Raw genomic sequence first — 23,501 nt, 5'->3', positions numbered from 1 at the left:
TGGCAAACCACCTCTCAATGCCTCCTGCCTTGGAAACCCTAGCAGGGGTGGCCAACCCATGGCACTCCAGATGTTCATGGACTGCAATTCCTATCAGCCCAATTGGCCATGCTGGCAGAGGCTGATGGGAATTGTAGTCCATGAACATCTAGAGTGCCATAAGCTTGCCACCACTGCCCTACAGGGTCACCATAAGCGAGCTGTGATTTGACAGCACTTCCCACCCCCACATTTCCAAAGCTTTGAGAGCGTTATTGGATGAGTGTGGAAAATTATACTCGAGACTCGCAAGTGGGCTAAAGAAATTACACTGGAAAAAAAAGCAAAAGTCACCGTATCCAAGCTATTGTCTAGACCAGTGGTGGTGAACCTATGGCACAGGTGCCAGAGGTGGCACTCAGAGCCCTCTCTGTGGGCACGCGTGCACAGAGTTCATCATGTGATAATAGTGCAATTATTTCAGGGAGATTGTTAGCATTAAACCTAAGACCTAGTTTTCGGGAAGCAGTGTAGGTAACCCTGCTAAGCGCTGTTATTGATTTTAATGGGAAGAACAAAAGCGTGATCCTTTACCTGGGAGTAAGCTCGGTTGCTGGCAATGGGGTTTGCTTCTGAGTAAACCCTCCTAGGGTCGTGATTCACCCGTTTGAAGCGTTGCACAGTTGCTTCAAAGCAAAGCCACCAACTAACACCAAGCTTACTCCCGAGTAATGTGCACCTTGGAGCCAACCGTTTTTTCTATAGTAAAACCTCAGTATTCAGGTTAACTTGCCATGTTGGCACTTTGCGATAAATAAGTGGGTTTTGGGTTGCAGTTTGGGCACTCGGTCTTGAAAAGGTTCGCCATCACTGGTCTAGACCCTCCCCAAATTCTGCCATCAGGCTGTACGCCCAAATCTGCAGGAGTTTCCCATCCTGGAATTGGCAACCCTACAACAGAAATAATGCTTTATTATTATTATGACAATTTCCAGCATCTCATAAAGCACTGCAAAGCACTCCTCCTGGTTAACCCTGTTAAATCAATCAGTCTTTGCATCTCCATCGCCAACAGCTATGCTTTCTTTTAATAAGTGCTTCTGAACAGCAGGCTGAACAGCAAGTTCTCCTCCAGGAATGCTGGAAGTGCGAGTTCAGTAGCAGGCCTCCACAGTTTGAAAGCCAGAAGCTCAGCATCTAAAGGAAAAATGAATGCTGTGTCTTTGGTATCGTTCACTTCTGGACGGTACTGATTCTGTCTATCAAACCGGGAGGGGCGAAAACCAAACAAGCAGAGGCAGCAAGGTACCAGCCGGTTGGGGACGGAAAAGGAGTACAAACAAAGGCGGACAGTTTCTCAACAGATTCACATTCCAGCCTCCGGAATGAAAATAAGCGTTGAGCTGATAAGCATATTAGCTTAAGGCACTTTGATCCTTTAAAAAAAATATATTGTAAGGCTTAAGCTTCACGAGACAACTCGAAGGGAACTGTGCTGCATTCACACCAGAAGAAAGAAGGCCAAGATTTTAGAAAGCGAGGGAGCTCTTGAAATACAAACCGGGTGTTTTATTTTCTCCAGAGAGTTCTGAATGGTTTGTAAGGGCATAGGGGTTTCTCCTTGGAGAATTCCCCCCCAGCGGACAAGTTCACATTACTTGCAAAAAAGCCCCAATATTTCTGACACTAGGGGAAAAAACTCAGAAGGGGGGATTTAAAACAGCCAGTGGAGCTGGTGTGTGTGTGTGTACCTAATCTTTCTTTGCCTGCCTCAACTTGCAGCCCCCAGGTTCCAAATGTATTTTAGCCACTAGTATATTGTTCTCTGGTTTTCTGGGCAAAGCAAGATAGTTACTGACCAAGAAACAGCCCAGGCAGTTCTGGCAGACCGATGCCCAAACATAAGTAGTAGAACCACTGTAGGGGTGGTTCAGCCCCTCAAAGGATTTTGCTCACCAGCAGAAAGATGCAGATGCTCCATTGTCTTCATTGTTGGGAGTACCATCCCTATACAGCCCACAAAGCCCAGAATTGTGCAGGATAAGTATGGGAGGTGGAGGGGAGAGTGATGCTTTCGCAACTTGACTTAATTCGTTCAGCAAGTGCCCCGCCCCAGGGCTGACCCATCACTGGCAATCTAGGCTGTCCAGAGTAATATGATGTAGGCCCCATGCAGAATAATGCACATTCAATCCACTTTCACAATTGTTTGCAAGTGAATTTTGCTATTCCGCACAGTTTTAAAGTGCACTGAAAGTGGATTGAAAGTGGACTATTCTGCATGTGTGGAAGGGGCCACTGAAAGTCCCAATGTTCTCTCACTTCTTTTGAAGCGCTGATGCATTTGATTTAGCAAAGCTTAATCTTTCAAATGTACACCAAAAAAATTCAAATATCCCCCACCCACCCTCAAATCCCAAAGTTTCCCAGCCTAGATCTGGAAACCAGGGAAAAGGGATGAATCTAACCGCTGCTCCACATTCAACTTTCCATACAAGGTTGCCAAGTCTGGCCGGGGAAATTCCTGTAAATGTCGGGCCCGAGTCTGTTAAAGAGCTGGGGGTGGGTTTTTATCCAGATTCTATGGTCTATCATAGAGTTTAGCTTCTGATGCTGCCATTACCTGCAAGGGCACTAATATCTGTAGTCTGGAGATCCACTGTAACTCCAGGAGAACTACAGGGTTTACCTGGTGAGTAATCCAAAACAGTGGGGTAGTGCAGAACGAAAAAGTTGAAGAGAACTGCACAGCTGGCTAATGAGTCACAACGGACCATACATTTCTAATGTATGCAGAAACAAAAACATAGAATCCAAAATAAAGTTGCATTCGAACCACACTGGACTCATGCGCCTTTGTAAAGCAATAAATATAACAGCTGTGCTAGTTTTACACAACAACTAAAATTTTATCCCATTAAAGAGATCAACCTGGATGCATGTAACATTTTATCCTCTATGAGGAGAAACCAAATAATCATATATTTAAAAATCTCGTGTGTGTGTGTGTGTGGTGTCATGTGCCTTTGTTAAGCAATAAATATAACTGTATTTGTTTTGTAAGACAAACAAAAAGTCATCCCATTAAAGAGATCAACCTGGATGCATGTAACATTTTATCCTCTATGAGGAGAAACCAAATATTCATATAGTCAAACATCTCATATATATGTGCGTGAGCCGTCATGTGCCTTTGTTAAATGAAACAAATTCATTTGTTAAATGAAACAAATATGAAACAAATATAGCGATAAATATAACAGCTATATTTGTTTCATATGACAAAAATAAATTCATCCCATTAAGGAGAATAGCTTGTATGCACATAACATCCTATACTCTCTATATAGAAACTAAATAATCATATATTTAAAAATCTCAAATATCTGTGTGTGTGCTCCCTTATTAAGCAATTCCCTTATCAAGCACGTTCCCTTATTAAGCAATAAATATAACTGTATTTGTTTCTTACGACAAACAAAAATTCATCCTATCACAGAGAACTTGGATCCACATAACATCTTATACTCTATGAGGAGAAACCAAATAATCATATATTTTAAAATCTCGTGTACACACCCACTCTACGGTATTAATGTGCACATTTACAGGGATCAAATGTCTCATATCTGAAATTGCGACAGACATGATATGTCAAATTATATCCCTGTAAATGTTGCCTTGTCTGCACATGATGAGATTTTTTTAACATATGATTTGATTTTTGCACCTGGAGGGTGGTGGCAACCCTAAGCGGCCCAAGGGGCTCTGGAGTGAGCGTGCGTCGGACTGCACAGGAAGAGACGTGTCAGGATAACAAAGCCCGTGCCCCCTGCTTCCTCCTCCAAGAGGAAGGGGCAACCCACGATGCTCCACGCTGGGCAGGCGTAGGGGCTTCCACCTCGCGGAGGACTAAGACCACCCAAGCCAAACCACGGCCGGCCAACCGCCCGCCCGTCCGCCTCCCGTCCCGGCCTCACCTGACAGCTCCGCGGCGAAACAAACTCCCCTTCCAAGCCCACCATCCGGACAGACAACACAACCCGGCGGCGCATGCGCAGCCGAGGGACCCTCTTCGTCCAGATTTTCCCCACCTCCCGGCGTATTATACCACGCCCCGCCTCCCTTCCTCCGGATTGGCTCTTTTGATGCACGTTTTACCCAATCGTTGGAAGGAGTCATTCCGAAGAGGAGGAGGAGGAGCTTCATGCCTCTGCACCTTCAGTCGCTGGCCGGAGCGGGAGCGGGGGTTTAAAAGGGGCAGGAGATGGAATGACCGTTGAGCGGCGTGCCGCTCTCTTAGGTTTCCCGCCTTTTCGACCTGAGGGAAAAGGGAAATTTGTCTTAGTCCAGTGATGGTGAACCTTTTTGGGACCGAGTGCCCAAATTGCAACCCAAAACCCACTTATTTATCGCAAAGTGCCAACACAGCAATTTAACCTGAATACTGAGGTTTTAGTTTAGACATAAATGGTTGGCTCGGAGACGTGCATTACTCGGGAGTAAGACTGGGGGTAGTCGGTGGCTTTGCTTTGAAGCAACCGTGCAACTCTTCCAACGGGTGAATCACGACCCTAGGAGGGTTTACTCAGAAGCAAGCCCCATTGCCAGCAACTGGGCAACAGGAGGGTTGCCTATACTGCTTCCCCAAAACTAGGTCTTATGTTTAATGCTAATAACTGAGCCCAGTGGCCCAGGCCAGCCTAGATGTGCGGGGGGGGGGCACTCTGCACGTGCCCCCAGAGAGGGCTCTGAGTGCCACCTCTGGCACCCGTGCCAGAGGTTCGCCACCACTGTCTTAGTCTGAGGCAGGCCGCGAAGGGAAGGCAGGACACAGTTCCCCACCCTGCTCTGTCTGAGGCTAGGAAGGCAACGATCAATTGAAACTGAGATTCCTTCGTGTGTCATCATTCATTGCACCAAGGAACACTTTTTGACCCCGCACTTATTTTGGCTGTGGGGTGACGCTCCATCGCTTCAGTGCACTCACAATGGGGTGCCTCATTTTTGAAGGTCTTGGTGTCCCTGAGCCTGGCTTTTCGGCTTAAGGCAGCGGTTCTCAACCTGTGAGTCGTGACCCCTTTGGGGGTCGGACGACCCTTTCAAAGGGGTCGCCTAAGACTCTCTGCATCAGTGTTCTCCATCTGTAAAATAGAAAATTTTAGGGTTGGGGATCACCACAACATGAGGAACTGTATTAAAGGGTCACGGCATTAGGAAGGTTGAGAACCACTGGCTTAAGGTGATCAAAAGTGGTGTGTAGATATTTGCACTTCATTATCTCATCCTGGATAGAATTTAGTACTGGTTACCAGAACGGAATCAGCCATGAGATTTGAGGTGTGGCCCGTGCTCTAACTGAGGTGCTTGGTATGATGTGTGGCGACAACAGTGTGAGAGTTGCATTGGTGCTCCTGAGCCAGGTCAACAGGACAATGCAATAACCGTCTTTGTGGAATGCTTTTGCCTGACCTGAGGTAAAGCTTGCTGGACTCGTATTCCTGCAAAGACATTTGAGTCAGGGTGCCTACATATAACTTAAAGAGATGCCCTAAAACTTCCAAGGTGAGGTTGCACACACCTGAAATTAAGAAGAAGAGTTTGGATTTATACCTCACCTTTCTGTGCTGTGAGGAGGCTGGAGGCAGCTGACAAACTCCTTTCCCTTCCTCTCCACACAACAGATACCTTCTGAGGTTGGTGGGGCTAAGCGAGACCTGAAAGAACTGTGACTAGCCCTAGTCCAGCAGGCTTCATGTGGAGGAGCAGAGAAACAAATTCAGTTCACCTGCCGCTCATATAGAGAAGTGGATAATCATACTTGGTTCTCCAGATTAGAGTCCATTGCTCTTAACCACTATACCACGCTGAAGACAAACGGAAGTAATTTTGACCTCAGCAGATTGTCAAATGGATGAGCATAGTATTTAAGGTCTCCTGCAAATCCTGGCAGGCTGCAAGATTACATTCTCAGCAATTTACTTTAGGCCTCGGGAGAGACGCTTTCCTGTCTATCACATTAATGGAAGAGGCAGAAAAATTGATTTATTCCGCTAAAGATAGTACTACTGCATTAGAGACTGTTAAAAATCAAATTGTGGGATACAATGATGCAGGAATATTGAAAGAATGAGGCGAAGAGCTGACTGGGAATGAGTTGATTTGTTGAAGCGCTCTGAAGATGCCAGCCACAGATGCAGGCAAAACGTTAGGAGAAAACGCTACTGGAACACGGCCATACAACCCGGAAAACCCACAACGCCCTGGCCTAGTGATTCCGGCCATGAAAGGCTTTGACAGTATACTCTAAAGATCATTCTTGGGACCTTTCCCAAGACTATTTCCTGAGAACTGGAAGATACAGAATAAAAAAGGCACAATCAGGAGCTCCAAACTTCCATTGGATTTCACAGCTTAGCTCAATATTCAAAGTCTGCAGTGGTTCCCATATTGGCCACAACAGATCCAACACTAAAAATAACTGTCAGCTGTAAAACAGTAATTGATTGGATTTGATGTAGTAATCTAATTGCTGCACAACACTTGTAAAAGCCAGTTTCTGCAGGCTATTCAAAAACTAACAAGCCTGGTTAAATAGTCTTCAGTTGGCACTTAAAGAATAGCAGACTAGGCATCAGTAAATATGGCTTTAAAAGGGGATTAGACAAATGCATGGAAGATAGGTCCAACATGGTTCCTAGCCATGGTGACTAAAGGAAATATCCAAAGGCAGTAAACTTCTTAATACTTGTCAGGATGTCTTTCTTCCTGCCGTCAAACAGCCAGGCTTGAGTGCAAGGTCTCACGCCTGGCTGTGGGGAAGGGGCGGCTTTCACCTCCTGATATGTTAAAGAACCTCTTTCCTTTTGTTTTCCTTTGATGCTTACAACTGTAGATAACTAGGAGCAACCCTGATGCCTTCCCAGCAGGAGGAGGTGGCAGGTGGCTGAGAACTATCACTGCGCTGACTTTGAGATGCTCAACTCCCAAACATTTATCTTCCGTTGTATTATTCTCACATTCCACGGGAAACAAGGAGAGGGGATTTAGGGCAGGAACTCTGAAGGGATAAAGGCGATTGGTACTTTGGTAATTTGGCAGAACTGAAAGCCAGGTACTAGCTGTTATCAATAAAGACTTCTGATCCAACATCCAGAGTCCGCTTAGTGACTTCACTCTTAAGACCTGACAATACCAGAGCCAGGAGGCAGCATCGGGGAAGGGTGTCCTGTTAGTTGGTCCCTGCTTGAGATAGGGTGCTAGGTTAGATGGACTAATCCATGAAGAACATTTCAGAGGATAGCCTGGTTGGCTTGCAGTAGATTTGAATTCCAGTAGCGCCACAGAGAAGATTTTGGGAGTATCAGCTTTTGAGAGTAAATGCTCCCTTCATTGTGCTACTGGATTCAAATCTACTTGGTCTGATCTAGCACACCTCTTATGATCTCATCAAAAAAAATCTCTGTGAGTAAAGTGCTCCACTTCTCAGATACCACCACTGCAAAAGACCAGCTCTAGTAGCCAACTACTTCAAATCAGGATGTGAAAGCATGTAGAATAGGGTCTTCAGGGCTGATCTTACATGTTGTTATGCCCACTACCAGCAGTTCACTCTTTTTCCTGTCTTGCACATGAGTCAGACCACTAGCCTATCAAGGTCAGACACGTCTATACTGACTGACAGTGGCTCTCCAGGGTCCTAGGTGAAGGTCTTATACATCCATTGATCAGTGACCTTTTAAACTGGATTTCAGGGGCTGAACTGGAGACCTTCCACATACAGAACAGGAGATTTCCTTGCCTCACAAGGGCCCACAGAAGATTCTACTTTGAAAATGTTGAGGGTAAGAAGAATTTGTTTGGAAGGAAGGGAAATAGGATGTTGTAACTGGATGGGATATTTAATGTAAGCTTTCTTCCCTGCCTGTATCTTTTCTATGATGTGAGCTATCAGTTTATTCCCTATCAAGGCCATTACAATTAACTTTACAGCAGGTATCGTATATAGGTTTGACAATATTGCCATCTAATGGTAAACGTGAGGTATGCTAACTACTTTCGTAACAGTCCCCATTCCCTTGCACCATCCTTGTCTATTGCCTCACTGGTCACCAGATGATACGTTTGAAACCAAAATAAGGAAGAAAGTTAGAAACAGATTTCAGTGGGGAAAAAATACTGAGGCTATTGTGAAAGGACATCATGCAATGACAAAGTAGTTGATCTCCAGGAAAACAAATTCCAGCGGTACCCCAAAGCTTGAGTTTCATCAATGTGGTATAGTGACCAGAGTGTTGGACCGAGATCTAGAAAAAGTCTGCTGAGTGGCCTTAGACCAATCACACACTGCCAGCTTAACCAAGGTTGTGAGGATAAAATGGAGGAGAGGAGAATAATATTAATTGCTCTGGGTCCCCGTTGTGGCGAAAGATGGGATAAAGTAAATAAATATTTTGCATTTGCATTTCACATATCAATGGGTGTATTTAAGTGATACCGGTGCTCTTGATAGAGCAGTTATGGCGAACCTTTTCGAGACGGAGTGCCCAAATTGCAACCCAAAACCCACTTATTTATCGCAAAGTGCCAACACGGCAATTTAACCTGATAGAGGGATGGGTACAATGCAGACAATCACAAAAATATTTCATAGAGGCAAAAATTTTATTCAAAGAGCCATATACAATACCCCTTTCCACAGAATTTTTTTAAAAAAGCTATAAGTATATACAAACTAATTTGTTAAAACAATTGACACGGTGTTAAAAACATTTTTAGTGTTGATCCCTTATTTCTTGTCAAAAGCAGCATTAAAAAAAGAAAAACTTCAATGCAAATCAGTAGATAATGAACATAATTTACAGAGCTACTATAAACTTTCTAGGCTTCAAATATTATAATAGTTGAATTACTTTTCACTGCAATATGCTTAAAGCAAAACAGGTCTAAGACAACTTGAAATGTCAGTTGCATCTAAACAGAACTATGGCTTGCATGCCTTTCACTTAAAAGACATTAAGAATGTTTCTGTTCTCCTAGTAGCCTTTTGTATAGGTGAGGCCTGTGGCTAAAGAATTATTTTATTCAGGAGGTTCTACAGCTAAGAGGCCAAAGATCTGCTTTCCCTCTGAAGGCCTGTGTAGGTTTTGGAGAAAGATGGAGAGAGAATGGTTTCTGGGACTGGATCACTGTGGATTATTAAAGGAATGTCTGTGGTGAGTCATCATATTTTAAAAGTGGAAGAGGATGTGACTTGATTATTGTTCCCTATCAATGATGGGTTTAACATTATTTCGCCATATTAATTAAATGGGAACAAGCAGTTTATGTACTGTGCAGATTGACTGAACATATCATGCAGGAAATCTGTGACCAGGTATTATTGTCCCAATGCCTTGATCACTGATGTTTTCTCCTGTTAGATTTCTCATGATGCATCTTGTTTAACTCTATCCAGGACTGCACTAGCAGAAGTCCAGGAATAACTACCCATATACCATTGAAAAATACCAGATACACCCAATGATAAAGCCAGTTACTAGTGTTGAGATTGGGGCTTCCAGTGAGCCACTCTGGACAAAAGGTCATCCATCCACCATATAATTCACAAACACACAATGTTATCTGAATGAAGTGTCTAAAGGGGGGAAAACAAGAAATTAGAAGTGGAAATACAATGTACATTTCATATGTTGAAAGCACTATTACTTCAGAGATATCTTACAGTATCAAAAATCATTTTTAAGTTAAAAACTAAAGGAGAGTGAGGGTACCTGAAAGCTAAGATATAAGCAACCACAGTATCTGAGAGAGAACATATTCATTCTTCCACAGGGAGTAGAGATCAAGAGGGCCTTGATACTTTTGTTTTAATTTGGGTTTTCTGTGTGTATTTTTGGAGCACAAGATAATTTGTAACACCTTACGGCCAATCGAGAACCGTTGGTGGCCGGTTGCAGCTCCGTTTCAGCACTGCCCTGTTGCCTCTAGGAGGGCTTACTGGTAGCGCAGGAAGGCTAAAAACAAAAAACCAAGAAGCCCTCCACTGGCCTCTTATGAATCCCCTAACTTAACACACCCCCCCCCCGCCCCCCGTGCTAGTGTTCCAGTGGGCAAAGGCCAGGAGGGAGCTGACCAATGTCGGCTCCAGCCAACCCAGAGTCTGCCTCCTGCCACATTGGCACAGCTTTTTGTGCCGGTGGGCCTAGGCAAGGGCAGCAGCTTCCAAGTTGGGTGCTGCACTGCAGCACAGTGCCTGGCTGGTGGGGTAAGTAACCCCTCCACAGGGGCATGTGCCCCTTGCATCGGCAGAGAAGGCACCCAAACCAGCGAAGGGCTGCACCAGCTCCATTGGGGGATCCCCCCCTGTTATTGGGGGAGGTGAGCTCATTACCAAAATTAGGATTGCTAACCTCCAAGCGGGGCTGGAGATATCCCAGAATTACAATGATCTCCAGACGTTTAAAACGTTTATTCCACTTCTCTTGGAGAAAACTGCTGCTTTGAAAGGTGGATTGCGTGACTTTACACCCTAGCAAGGTTGCTCCCCTCTCTAAACGTCATTCTCTAAGGCTCCACTTACAAATCTCCAGGTATTTCTGAACCCAGAGTATTGGCAACCCTATCGAAGAGGTGGACACCAGGACCTCCACTACTTCAAAGGAATGGTCAGAATCAGAATGCCAATGCACCTTTTATTTTTCATTTGGCTCTGCTGGCCAACTTCGGACCATCTTACATTATCAAACTGTTTTATGTCAAGACTGTTGCACTTTATAAAAAATGCTCACCTGTAATTCTTCCGTTTGAGAATAGCATAAATGAGGACTAATGCCAAAAGGGTATCCAAAAAGACAGTCAGTATCTCCACTGAGACAATAGCAGGATCAGAGTGTAGCCACCTTGCATCTGCTTTGCCATATTCCTTCCCTATAGCAGATCACAGACATCATTAGTTGTTTTACGTAATGAATGAAGCAGCATAAATTTACAATTTGGCTCTCAAAGGGGCAGAAGAGATCTGACACACAATGCCCCGAATGCCCTTCTTCGCAGTGTAAGAGACATAATGGGCACGTGTCAGCATGGACCCCAGGTTGCCAGGATTGTTAGAATACTGAAAATAATCTATCAGTGAAAAAGGGATACAGACCTTTTCTGAATCATGATGTGGTAACTGAGCCCTCTCTGATAAGGTTCTATAAACTCTGCAAGAATGTTTTATTTCAGCCGGGTTTTTTTTTATTGTTTTATATTTTTTTGATTTGGAGTTTGAACATAGGGCAAAGTTGGCTGCTGTTGGCAGTGGAATGTTAATCACTGCAACTAACTCTAAAGTATACTTGTAAGTCACAATCAAATAACTTCTGAAAGTCAACTTGTATTATACATTAAAGAGGAATTTTAGGCTATGGAGGTAACAAACAGCAATGGGTCTTTTCTGAGCTATAACTCCCTTCAAAATTTTGAAATAAGAATATAGTAAATAATCAAATCTTACATTTAAGACAGAAAAAAATGGAAAACCTTAACCTCTTCCCAGCATACAAAAGGCTACCGTTATAAATCCATCATTTTTATATCTTCTGCTTGATTGCTAAATCTATTTTTTTTAAATTTCCCTAATTTTCTCAAGCCCTTGTTGAATTACTGGGCAGCTGCCTAGCAAAACTCATTATTGATTCAGTATTTTTCAGAACAATAACTGTATTTTTTGCAATCGATGCAACATAATTTAATGGCAACATTTCAGGCCTAAAGGACATCACAATACTAACCCCACCTTTAATATTTTTACAAAATTGATAAGCTCTATTAAACTACCATCACATATGAATGAAATTTGCTTGAAGTGACTTAAAGAACAGGCACTTATAATAAATGGTGACTAATAGCCCAATCCAGGAGGGGGGACAGAGTGGTCTGTGGGAGCAGCACGAGCCCATACTGATGCGTTTGGCCAATCCATCCCCTAAGTGGCATCTCTGGCGGTGAAGAGGGTAAACAAAGTGGTGGGTAGGCATTCTGTTCTGAGAGCTATATGGCAGCATAAAGGAGGATGCTGGGACAGCTAGTGGCAGGCTAAGGACATTCCTGGAGGTGAAGCCGACAGTAGTCAGTTTCCACCAGGTTTTCACCCCTGGAAGGCCCCCAGCATAGGCCTGTTGCTTATGCCACAAAAACATGTAGTGTATCACTTTTTTAAACTGAGTTTTCTAGGCACTGCCCAGAGATCTATTGGAAGTAGCAGGTTCCACCTCCCCCACGCCATCCCCAGCAACCATGAAGCTCCACCCCATCTGGACTGGGCTGCTCATAAACTTACAGCATGTGCTACAGCCTGATCTTGACAGATCTTGGAAGCTAAGCAGGGTCACCTCTTGGATCGGAGACCACCATGGAAGACCCTTAGAGGAAGGTAATGGCAAACCATCCCTGCTTCTCACTTGCCTTCAAAGCCCATGGCTGAGGTTAACATAAGTTGGTTTCAACTACATGGTACATATATACATATACACAGAAGCTTGCAGATTTTGAGAAATAAATGGTTTGTGAAAAACATTTGGATTCTATATTATATTATTTGCTGACTATGGCCGATTAGGGACAATGTGTTTGCTTTGTGATGGGGTGAATGTCTGTCGTATGGACATTTTCTGAAGCCCCACTTTCACGTTCCATTCCCTCCATGGCAAGCAAAGCACCTTTTAGCATGACTTTTAATTTGCTTTGCCACCAGAACAGGCAGATTTGCCAGTGAGCACAGCTTTGCCCCAGACATCTTCCCTCCACCCACAGCCAACCTTCCCAGCTTGCATGCCTTCCGCCTTGCTCCCCTACCCCCACTCCATAATGCTGCTTCTTCCTGCCTTTTGAAGTGCCCATATCCAGAGAGCAATATCTCAATATAATGAGCTTTTGCAAGGTACAGTACGAACAGGGCATCTTCTGGCTCCACCTCACCTCCCAAATGTCTAGACTACTGAGCTCTGGAACCAATACAGTCAGATCCGATGGAACCAAGTGGGTGGATTGGCTTGGTTCCAATCTAGATGGCACTGAAACTGGAGGAAGAGGCGAGCTCTGCAAATGGTGGAGCAGATTGGGAGGATGACACTCCTGGGTTCCCAGAGCCTTCTAGACTAGTCACAGAGGCCAAAGTCCTCTCCCAAAGGGCTGCCTTGAGGCGAAAAGACCTATCCAACCTCACCTGGGGGGGGGGATTTTTTGGCAGATCTTACAGGACTGCACATTATGGCCTTCCCCTAAGCATATCCGGCATAAATCATGCTAAGCGTTATAAGTCGTTTTAGTGGAGCTCTGGGCACACTTTTTGAAGAGAGGTTTGGCAGCCATTGGTGCTAAGGGTGCAGTCACCGGCTTGGCTCTTAAAGCTACTTAGAAGCTTGGGTCAGCGAAAGCCACTTCAGCTTCTCCAACTTACACAAGTTGCAAAATATACACAGATCAAAGTTTATGTCAACATTGCCCAGCACCACTGGGTTTTGAAGCAAGAATTTGATACTGGGAATAATGTTCAAACCGTCTATAATCTCGTGAATTCGAGAGAACTTGAGAAGCATTAGCATCTGCTCTGTTACAGTTTAACGCAATACTTACACAGCGATGCAATTATGCTGTCTGATTCTGCAACGCTTCCAACCAGAGACAGGTAAACAAAGGAGCCTTCCTGTGGGCAAAGAGCAAACAACTAACAAAGTATGACTTAGCAGTGAAATGTAAGATGATCAGGTGGGTGGCAGGGGTAGGACCAGATTATTACAATGCTATGATGTTCTTGTAGATGGAGGTTTACCACCCAGTATCACATATTTTATCTCTTAAATCGATGCCCAAGTGCAATAATTTGATTTTCCTTCTAAGAATGACTGGAAACTTTACCGACACTGGCTCAAATAAAGGGGTGACTCCAGGACACCACTGGAGTGGCAGGTTAAATTGCCTTTGGTGACCCCAGAATCTGTTCATCTCCCATGGGAGTCTCAGCTGGACAGGCCTAATAAGAGGAAGGAAGGGGAGTATCTTGCTTTGTGGACTTCATCTCTCACCATCCTGTTAGAAAAAGAGGAAGATGCTGATTTTTTAAAATGAATTTTGGTTGAGTGGAAAATTGTAACTGGAAAATAAAGGAAGAACATTTAAGTACAGTAGCATTTTAAAGTCCAGCAAAAAAAAATTCCAGGATGTCAGCTTTTCGGCTTCAATGCTCACTATCTCAGGTACAAACCAGAAGGAAGACACAACATCCCTTATGTCCAGATTAGAGGTGGGTGGCATATTTTTTTAAAAATCCCAGTTGGGATCTTATGCAAAGCATAAGAGGCTTGATTAGAGAGAAGAGATCTGCATAGAGGTGGGTAATCTGTTAGAAGTACAGAGTAGGGCATTGTTGACACTTGATGGCATATAGTATTGGACGATGTACAAGTAAAAGAATCTGATTTTATATAGCTAGCATTGTAAGCTTTGGCGATTGTGTTGTTAAGAGCACATCTGGAGGCACAGCTGGTGTCTGGGTTTATTACAGGCCATGGTTCCAGAGTTTACAGCTGCCATTTCATTACAATTTGAGTCTCACCCAGTGGCCTAGGACGTTGCAATACATCAGCTCAGTATTCGTGCAGATCCCAGCATATTATTATGTTTGACATCGCAGCTACCAGTTCTTTAGCTGGTTGTTGGCTTTTCATTACTATTCGAGCCTCACCCAGAGGCCTAGGTTGTTGTAATGTATTGGTGTATTATTATTATTACGAATATTATTATTTCTATGCCATCCTTCCCCTCATGGACTCAGGGCAGCTTCCCACACAGTAATACAGACGATAAAATTACTGATAAGTTGTTTCAGGTTCAGGTTGGTGAACAGAAACAGGGGCCTCCAATGAACAAACACGCAGAATAATGCATTCAATCCACTTTCACAATGGTTTGAAAGTGGATCTTGCTATTCCGCACAGTAAAATCCAGCCGCAAAGCGCATTGAAAGTGGATTGAAAGTGCATTATTCTGCACGTGCGGAAGGGGCCAAAAGGGAGCCTGTTAAAAGTGATTCGCGCCCCTGAGGGGACTGCTGATGACTAAAAGCGAGGGGAAGGAAAAGGGGAATAAGGAGGTGTGGGGCAGGCCAAAGAATAATCGCCCACTAGCCTCCCCCCCCCCAACCTTGCGGATCTTGGCTGCCCACTTTCAAAACAAGCCGGTGCGCTTTTTGCCATAGGCGGCACCTTCTTGTGTTTACAACTCATCCGCGGCGCACCGCCTGCTGACGGAGACCTTTGCTCAGAGCTTTCCCCTACTACGGCTACGGGCGTGAAAGGGGGCCCCGTCGTCCGTCTTGTGGGGTTGGGGGTGGTGGTGCCCAGCCTTGTGGCTTCCTGCGGCTCGGTGCTCCCCCCAGCCTCACCAGCGTGCAGTGCACCAGCGCGTCGTAGCACAGCCAGCTGAGCACCCAGCAGTCCAGCCGCGAGCTCCCGTAGCGCCGTCCCGCGCGCCGCCCGAGAAGCCAGCACAGGCCGAGCTGGGCCGCGGACACCGCCAGGGACGCCGCCGACGCCGGGCTCAGCGGCCAGGGCGAGGGGGGATCCGCGGGTCTCGCCATCGCCGTCCTCTGCAAACGGGGCGCTTCTGCGGGCTCTCCAGCGCCGGCGCCTATGCAGTAGGCTGTGCAGACTGAAGCGTTGGAAAGGTGCGCGCGTTGGGCAGGTGAATGCACGCTGGAACAGGAGAGGCAGGCCCGCCCTTCTCCACATGCAGAAGGCGGACTGCTGCTGTGTTTCTTGTGGGGGTGTGGTAGTCCTCCGCCTTCTGCAGTCTGACCTGGGGCAGGCCGCCCTTCAGAGCAGGGGTCATAAGAGTGATTCCGCACTGCACTCGTTATAAGTGAACTCGTTTTCAAAGGGAGTTCATTCATAACGATTGCAACTCGTTATAAATATGTTGTACGGAATCCACTCAAGAGATGCTGAATCGCTAGACACTAAAACGCACGGGAGTATATCTCTAGCATCAGCTTTGCAACACTGTTTGGCTGATTCCGCATGGGCCAAAAACAGTGGTGTGAAAATGGTGTAAAAGGGCTTAAAACAGTGTAAAAGGGTTTATACCGTTTTTACACTGTTTTCACACCGCTGGTTTTGGCCCATGCGGAATCAGCCTTTGTTATGTTAACAGGACTTTCTTTGAACTCTGTAATGGGGGCGCAATGTAAAGGGATGGAAACCAAAGCATCTATTTGACAAGGGAAACACTTTAAAACTAGTCATTACTCTTTAAGGCATCCTACCTAGAGTCTACTATATTTACTTTCTAATATCTGTTGAAAGAACAAAGTAAATCTTCTACATGTTAGTATTTTATGAGAGGAGGCATCTGATCCTTAGTCAAGGGTGCCCTTTCTGGGAATCATTCCAAGTTACAAAACAAACTTATAGCTTACATTTGCAAAAGCTACATTTTATGAATGGCTGGCGCACTGTTAACTGTGAATAAAACAATGAAGTTCATGTTCTCCTACTCGTAAGCATTCCAGCAAGCAGATCAGAAAAAAAGTTAGATTTACATTGGGGTGTTGTGTGGTTTCTGGGCTGCATGGCCATGTTCAAGTAGCATTTTCTCCTGATGTTTCGCCTGCATCTGTGGCTGGCATCTTCAGAGAATCCTCTGAAGATGCCAGCCACAGATGCAGGCGAAACGTCAGGAGAAAATGCTACTAGAACACGGCCATGCAGTCCGGAAACCACACAGCACCCCAATGATTCCGGCTGTGAAAGCCTTCGACAATACTTAGATTTGCATTCAGAGCAAAAGCTGAGATGTACAGTCATACAAAAGCTGAGATTCACATTCATAAAAGAATCAAACTGTACATTTGCAGTTGTCATTTCTTCTGCGAAGATGACACCACATATGCCGAACCCCTTCGAGGGATGGTATAAACGAATAATAAATAAAAATAAATAAAATATTCCAACAGGTTTGCCCGGCTACGAAGCGTGGTGAAGTGGGGGGGAGGGGTTGGGGAAAGACTTCACCTATAATCTATGGTATACCATAGAGGACAATGAAGAAGAAGAGTTGGAATTATATTCCCCCTTTCTCTCCTGTAAGAAGATTCAAAGGGGCTTACAAACTCCTTTTCCTTCCCCCCTCACAGCAAACATCCTGTGAGGTAGGTGGGGCTGAGAGAGCTCCAAAGAACTGTGACCAGCTGGCATGTGTTGGAGCGCACAGGCTAATCTAGTTCACCAGATAAGTCTCCAGAGCTCAAGTGGCAGAATGGGGCCCAGTTCTCCAGATTAGAGTGCACCTTCTCTTAACTACTACACCACGCTGGCCATTGGAAATCTGGGGGCCTCTGAATGTGTGCTGGATATGAAGGTGCCAGGAATGCAAAGTCTTGAAAGGTGCTCCATTGAAATATGGCAAAGAGGAACAGCTCACAAAAGTCAAAGGGATGGGTCCAAGATGTTCACAGCAACTTGACTGCAACCTTTTTTTTTGTGGGTATCAGTGAATTAAAGGGAACTTATTTCTGAGATGTCAAGAGGATCCTCTGAAGGTGCCAGCCACAGATGCAGGCGAAATGTCAGGAGAAAATGCGACTAGAACACGGCCATACAGCCTGGAAACCACACAACACTCAATATGTTGTGTTAACTGATTTGACATTATTGTGTTTTTATGCTGAGGGAAAAGTACAAGTTATTTTGTAAGTGGGTCCTGAGAAGCAGAACAGATTTGGAAGTGAAATGTTCGCAAATCAGGGCACCCGTGCTTCGCTACGCATACTTCATCACAGCCACTCTATGAATTTCGGGTTTGTAGTCATCCCCGCAGGGTCGTCGCTAAGGAATAGGCGAGACGCGGAGGAGGTTCCATCTGGTGGAGAGCGTCAGCAACAGGAAGCCTTGAGTTTATTGATCCTGACAACTCTGCCTGTGCTGCGTCTCCTGGCACCTTTTATTAGGGTTTCATTGTGGAGTTAACAAAGGAGGTGGGTAGGGAGATGAAGCGGGGAGACGGAAGACCACGGAGGTCATCGTAGTGATGCGTCTCCTGCCACCTGGCCTACATCTTGAGGAGGAAGGAGCGTAAGCGTCACAGGCTATTAATCCTCACCTGGGGCAAGACCATTTGTCCCTAAGCCCGGTGACTTCGAGCCGAACAGTTCATGACCCGTGACTCATAGGGGGGGGGATGAGGGTACGAGGGGTGTGCCGATGCGACCAGAAGACGCGATAGGGCGTAGGTGTTCCAGCTTCGACCCACGGTGCTGCTGGGTCAGCGGTGCATTACTACATCTCCTCCTTTTATTACATTTTAGAAGAGCCCCAAAAGTACTGAGAGGCGATTTAGGGGACGCTTATCCCCTACGCTGTTTAGTCAGGTTGACGAGCTGCTTATTGCAACATTAGAACTTGGTTGCGGGGCAGGGGAAGAGTCGAGGGGCTTCTTACACACGTTACAGGCAAAAGTAGATGCACATTGAACAAAACAAGACCCGGCTGATGAGGCATGCAATCAAACCAATGCAGAGCTATCCATTAGCACTCAACCATCCTCCGGCAGCCAGCTCCAGAGGGGCTGACCACCAATGGGGCAATACAGCCGTATTTCAGATTGGATACAACTTCTTGCAACTCCGCGTACTTTCATATATGAATCAACTGGGAGATTATCAGAGAGATTAAAGCAGCATATATATGCCATAAAATTAAAGGCGTACGGTAACTTCAATAATCAGTCGGTCATGAGTACTCCAACAATTCCTTTGGAGAATTAGGCTCCAATGGGCATAAAGGGAGGTAGAGCATCCAGACGTGCGTTAGCAGCAATATATACAAGACATGCATGTTTGTAGATGAAGCGACATCATATAAGTGAAGGCAATGAAACATAAGCTAAACAGTACATAGGCTAGATGTAAGGAAGGAAGGCAACCGAGTTGCATAATTGTCAATGCACGTGAAAGCTCTTGCTGTTTGACTACCAAAACTACTGAGGCTGATGGCGTTAGAAGTCCATGGGTTTCTCTCAAAGGCGTAGGGAGAGCTACTGATAGTCTTTAGCATTGCAGGTTCAGTATTGACGCTCTCCACGAGCAAGGTTGTGAGAAGAAGGCGTGTTCCAACAATTATTCAAGCAGCTGAAAACATGCGAGGAGAGTTCCAAGAGGTTAATCTATCAGGAATGTTCCTGACTGCAATTCCAAGTTTCAGCCAGGAGGCTGGCAGAGAGGAGAGATATGGCGGTGTAGATGAGAGCAGCTGACACACAAGCGTCAACCTTTAGTCCATAGCACGGCCCCAGGCTGCCATTCCCAGTGAGGTGAGATTCTGCGATCTCCAGTAGAAGAATGGGTGTACTACTGGTTCCAGAGAGGTCCCTCCATCTTGGCCCAGGCTGAGGGGTGATCGAGACTCTCTCAACAGAGGCCGGCCCGAGGTCGGACTCTCAGGGAGGCCCAGCTCCATCATCTCGGGATAGGGCTGGCCTGGCATGGTGAGCTGGACTCCTGTATGGAAGAGAAAAAAGACAAGAAACAGCGCTTTTCCCCAGGGAGTTTCACGTGCCTGGCTGAGTTGGATTCTTATGGATGGCCGATGGAAAGCCCGAGCCCTGAAGGTAAGAGTGGAGCAATTTTTTGATTAAAGCCATAGAAGTACCTTTTGGATATAGTCTACTGGATAGAGACTTTGATTAGGTCGAATGGGGGGGGGAACTACTCCCCTTTCTTTACTACGTTTGTTTTGGCCAAGCTTTCCTTAGGTGCAGTTGGCCCATTCCACATTAACGATCACCTGCAACATTCAAAGAGGCGTTAGGAGACTGGGCAGAGAGGTACTTGCCCGAAGGCTTAGGAGAAGGAGAGGTCACCGCTAGATTGGTGTTTGTTTGTAAAACTTTCAATCCCATTCACCGTCTAAGGTGTGGGTTTTACCTGCAAAGCTTCGCGTAAACAATTCCTGAGTATAGTCATATGCGTAATATAGCAATCCATAGGAAGGATTTAGAGAAAGAGGCAAAGAAAACAGGTCCTGGGCGTGAGTTTTGAGCACACGAGCAACTTGAAAACCTTTTCAAATCCTAGGTGTTGAAGGTGGTAGGAGGTCAGCCCATTTGAAGAGAATGCAAAGGGGTCACGTAAAGAAGAAAGGGAGGTTTTGGAAGTTAACTCTACCTTCCCCTCCTGTAAGGGCTCTGGCGGTTTTGAACTTGCTTCCCTACCTTCACAGCGGAGGCTGTGTAAAGGTAGGTGTGGCTGAAAGCCCCCCCCAGGCACTGTGACTAGCCAGGGAGGACACTCAGCAGAAAATGTGGGAGCATGGAAATAATTCACAATCCCACATACAAACCCTGTGCTTGCACGCCAATGTGGCAGAGTGTAGGCTCAGGTAGACAAAGAGAAAAGGTTGTCAAAGAGAAGGCTTGAAGAAAGGTGACGAGGTTAAAACTAAAATGGAAGGTGGCTTGAGGCAGAATGGGTGAAAACACCTTTCAAGGCGTTGGTACATATAATCAAAAGGAGAGAAACTTTTAAATTGGAAGCACATAAGAGCATAGCTTACAGAGGCAATGGGGAAAATTCCTCTCATGAGGGAAAGAACCTTAGGGTCCCTTTTAAAGGGCAAGACACACAGAACATACATGGCATGCAGCTGAGCATATATATGTGTAATGAGGGAGAGTTGCAACTTTGACTCAAGATCTTACTCTCTCTCTCTTGCTGAAGATGGATTTCTGTGAGGAAACATTTTATCCAATATAAAGCCGGGGTGAAAAGGAAGTGGGGTTAGTCCTTGTCTTAATTTCCATAGGAAGTGTTTCAAACTGGATCATTTTATTAGACAGACTTGCTTGAAGACAAACCTAAAGAGGAAATAACATGAGTTTAAGCATCCAGACCCCCCGTAGGAAAGGAATTAAACAGTTCCTAGTGTTGCTGTGGAAGTGAAAAGATTAGGTGTAAAGGTGGAGTCGATAAAATTGCATGAAGCCTTTTGTCCCTCTATGGCGTGGTTCCAAACTGGCTCAAACAGGGTCCTAGAGAGGCAGGCCGCGTGTTGAGTCTCTATGAGAATGGCTGCACCCAAACCGAGAAGCCCACCATCTGGGTGGGTCTCGTGGGCGAAGCTCCTCCACTTGGGCCTGGGATCCAGCTCCTTCTGAGGAAGTACTAGCCGATTTTACTTTAGTTACTGGGTGCCTGCTTTGAGCTTAGGGCCCTGCACATGCTCAGAGGCTATATGAGAAATCTGGCTTGAACCTTATGGCTGGAGGGGGCCAAGGGGCTTCCTCTTTATAAGAAGGGACTCTCTAGGCTTAAGGCCATGCGATGCGGCGTCTTTCCCCTCTCCATGCCTCATTGTCCTGTATATGTGACATTCACAAGGGAGGGTTCAAAGGCGGCAGCCCTCTTGTGGTTGAGTGATCAAGAGGCAGAGGACTGGAGCATGGTGCCAAAATGTTCAGTGTTTTCTCCCATCAGCTTACATTTCCTCCCACAGGCTGCACCAAAATCGAGGAAGTGGTTTTGCAGGGATTTTTGAAATGTAGCGCCCATTCTGTAACTGATGGAGGCATGGTGACTTCAGAAATAGGAGGAGCGAGCAAGAGCTGGGAGTGGAAACGCAGAGGAGGGGGCAGGCAACTGAGTTTAAGATCAGCTGAGCTTAGATTAGAATTCAAGTGAAGGCATAGAGGCAGGAGGATGGCGGAGGAAGGCAGGCCATTAGACACTTAAGCCAGAGGTGAAAGCATCATCTTCCGTCAAGAGTTCCTTCCTCCGCCAGATCGTGGAAGTTGTTCGCGCTCTGCACCAGAGTTTTGAAACCAGCGCCGTGCATTAAAGCGTGGCAAGAGTCGCGATGGCTCCAGAAAATGAGGGAGGCAGGGGCGGAAGCGGGCGGAGAGAGAGAAGGCGGCGGAGGGAGGGAAGGCAGACAGCGAGTCTTGTGGGGAGGAGTTTGGAGGAAGCGAGGAAGCAAATTGAGGCAGAAGGACGAAGCGTCAATTTAGTGGATAGAGAAAATTCCGGGGATGAAATTGAAGAGTTCGAAAGGTCGAAGGAGGGCAATCCCACAGCAAAGGGAGGCCATAGACCTGCAGGCTGATAAAGCGACATAACATTAATCTCCCGCGTCAGTAGCAGTGAAGAGCACCCGGCCAGCTAGCGGGCTCTGTGTCGCGAAGAGTCGCCCGATGTTTTCAGTCGCCAAAGATTCAATATCCCCCCTCGGGGTACCATGGACATTGAGCTTCAATCTCCTCAACCAATTTAACGCCCAGCTCCCCTCTCTTCTGGAGAGACCCTACGCATTCGCTGCGCTTTCAGTTAGCGATGCTTGTCCTGCGCCTGCTTTGCAAACTCCATACTCTACCGGTGTTCCGTCCGGACGAAGTGTCCTAGGGCAGCGAGTCTCTGGATCGCGTCCAGAGGACGAAGCGATGCAGCGGTGGTCCCTGGATCGCCGATCCAGCGGACCGATTACCCGCAGCCCTTGAAGCTGACGGTGAGCAGGGTGGAGGTTGAGAGGATTCCCGGGTTTGCCGGCGCAGCTTGTAGTCATCCCCGCGGGAGTGCATTACCGCTGGGAGTCGTGAGCGGAGGAGAGTTCCATCTGGTGGAAGCGTCAGCAACTTAGGAGCGTGGGATTTCATTGATCCTGACAACTCTGCCCTGTGCTGCGTCTCTGGCACCTTTATTAGGGTTTCGTGTAAAGGAGGGTGGGTAGGGAGATGAGCTGGAGACCGGAACCTGGAGATCATCATGTGATGCATGATCTCACCCTGCTTCACGTCGGAGGAAGGGCGTAGCGTCTGGAGCTAATCCTCACCTGGGGGGCAAGACCATTGTCCCTGCGCCGGAAGTGACTAGGCCAGACAGTTCATGACCAGTGACTCATATAGGGGATGAGGTGGGAGTGCGGTCGACCAGAAGGCGTGGAAGTAGGTGTTCCAGCGCTCGACCACGGTGCTGCTGGGTCAGCGGTGCATTACTACAGGGTTGACATTCAGCATACTTCTTTACAGTCTGTTTGTGAACTTTGGGGTGACATGCAGCATATTTCCTCACAGCCTGTCTGTGGACTGATGGGTTTGTTTTCACATATTTTGCAGCAGCTTCCTGCAGTTGTCTTTTTATAATCCAATGTGTTATTGCTCTCTTTCACCTGGTGGGCTCCAAAAGACGTAATGTGGAAGCAGCCGTTGTATTTTCAGGATGCAGAAAGGAAGTGTTCTGCCATTGGATGCTGATGAGTGAGAAGGCTGTGAAGAGGTTCAGGGTAGGGTTGAAGGGCAGGGAGCTGGATTGTACCACCACTGCAGCACATTCCTGGGGACTCATCCCGCCACTTCAGAGCATAACACCAAGCACAGGGTGATCGGAGGCCAAGAGTCTCCACAGTAAGCAATCTGATGTCCATATGCAAAACCCGACAAATGTTTAGTAGTCCAAGGTGATAGTGTGGTTTGTAATCTATTTTGATAGTATTTGG

At 46.2% G+C, this 23,501-nt stretch overlaps 2 protein-coding genes across 3 annotated transcripts in view; both read right to left on the bottom strand.

Moving 5' to 3' along the window:
- The window catches only part of RCBTB1 (RCC1 and BTB domain containing protein 1), a 36,927-nt gene extending 32,855 nt beyond the window's left edge, over positions 1-4,072 (bottom strand). For both annotated transcript variants that reach the window (XM_048500896.1, XM_048500905.1), the window contains exon 1: positions 3,960-4,072. The gene's annotated coding sequence lies outside the window, so the exon portion shown is untranslated. The remainder of the gene's footprint in view (positions 1-3,959) is intronic.
- A 4,552-nt stretch (positions 4,073-8,624) lies between these two features.
- On the bottom strand, positions 8,625-15,729 carry EBPL (EBP like). The gene is made up of 4 exons (XM_048500883.1): positions 15,407-15,729; positions 13,600-13,669; positions 10,770-10,908; positions 8,625-9,616 (listed from the first exon to the last, which is right to left on the bottom strand). The coding sequence occupies exons 1-4, from the start codon at positions 15,599-15,601 to the stop codon at positions 9,379-9,381; spliced, it is 642 nt and encodes a 213-aa protein (XP_048356840.1). The 5' UTR covers positions 15,602-15,729; the 3' UTR covers positions 8,625-9,378.
- Positions 15,730-23,501: the final 7,772 nt, after the last annotated feature.

The sequence above is a fragment of the Sphaerodactylus townsendi genome, linkage group LG01 (assembly GCF_021028975.2).
Source record: "Sphaerodactylus townsendi isolate TG3544 linkage group LG01, MPM_Stown_v2.3, whole genome shotgun sequence".
NCBI lineage: Eukaryota > Metazoa > Chordata > Lepidosauria > Squamata > Sphaerodactylidae > Sphaerodactylus > Sphaerodactylus townsendi.
This window is presented reverse-complemented; position numbering and strand designations above follow the sequence as displayed.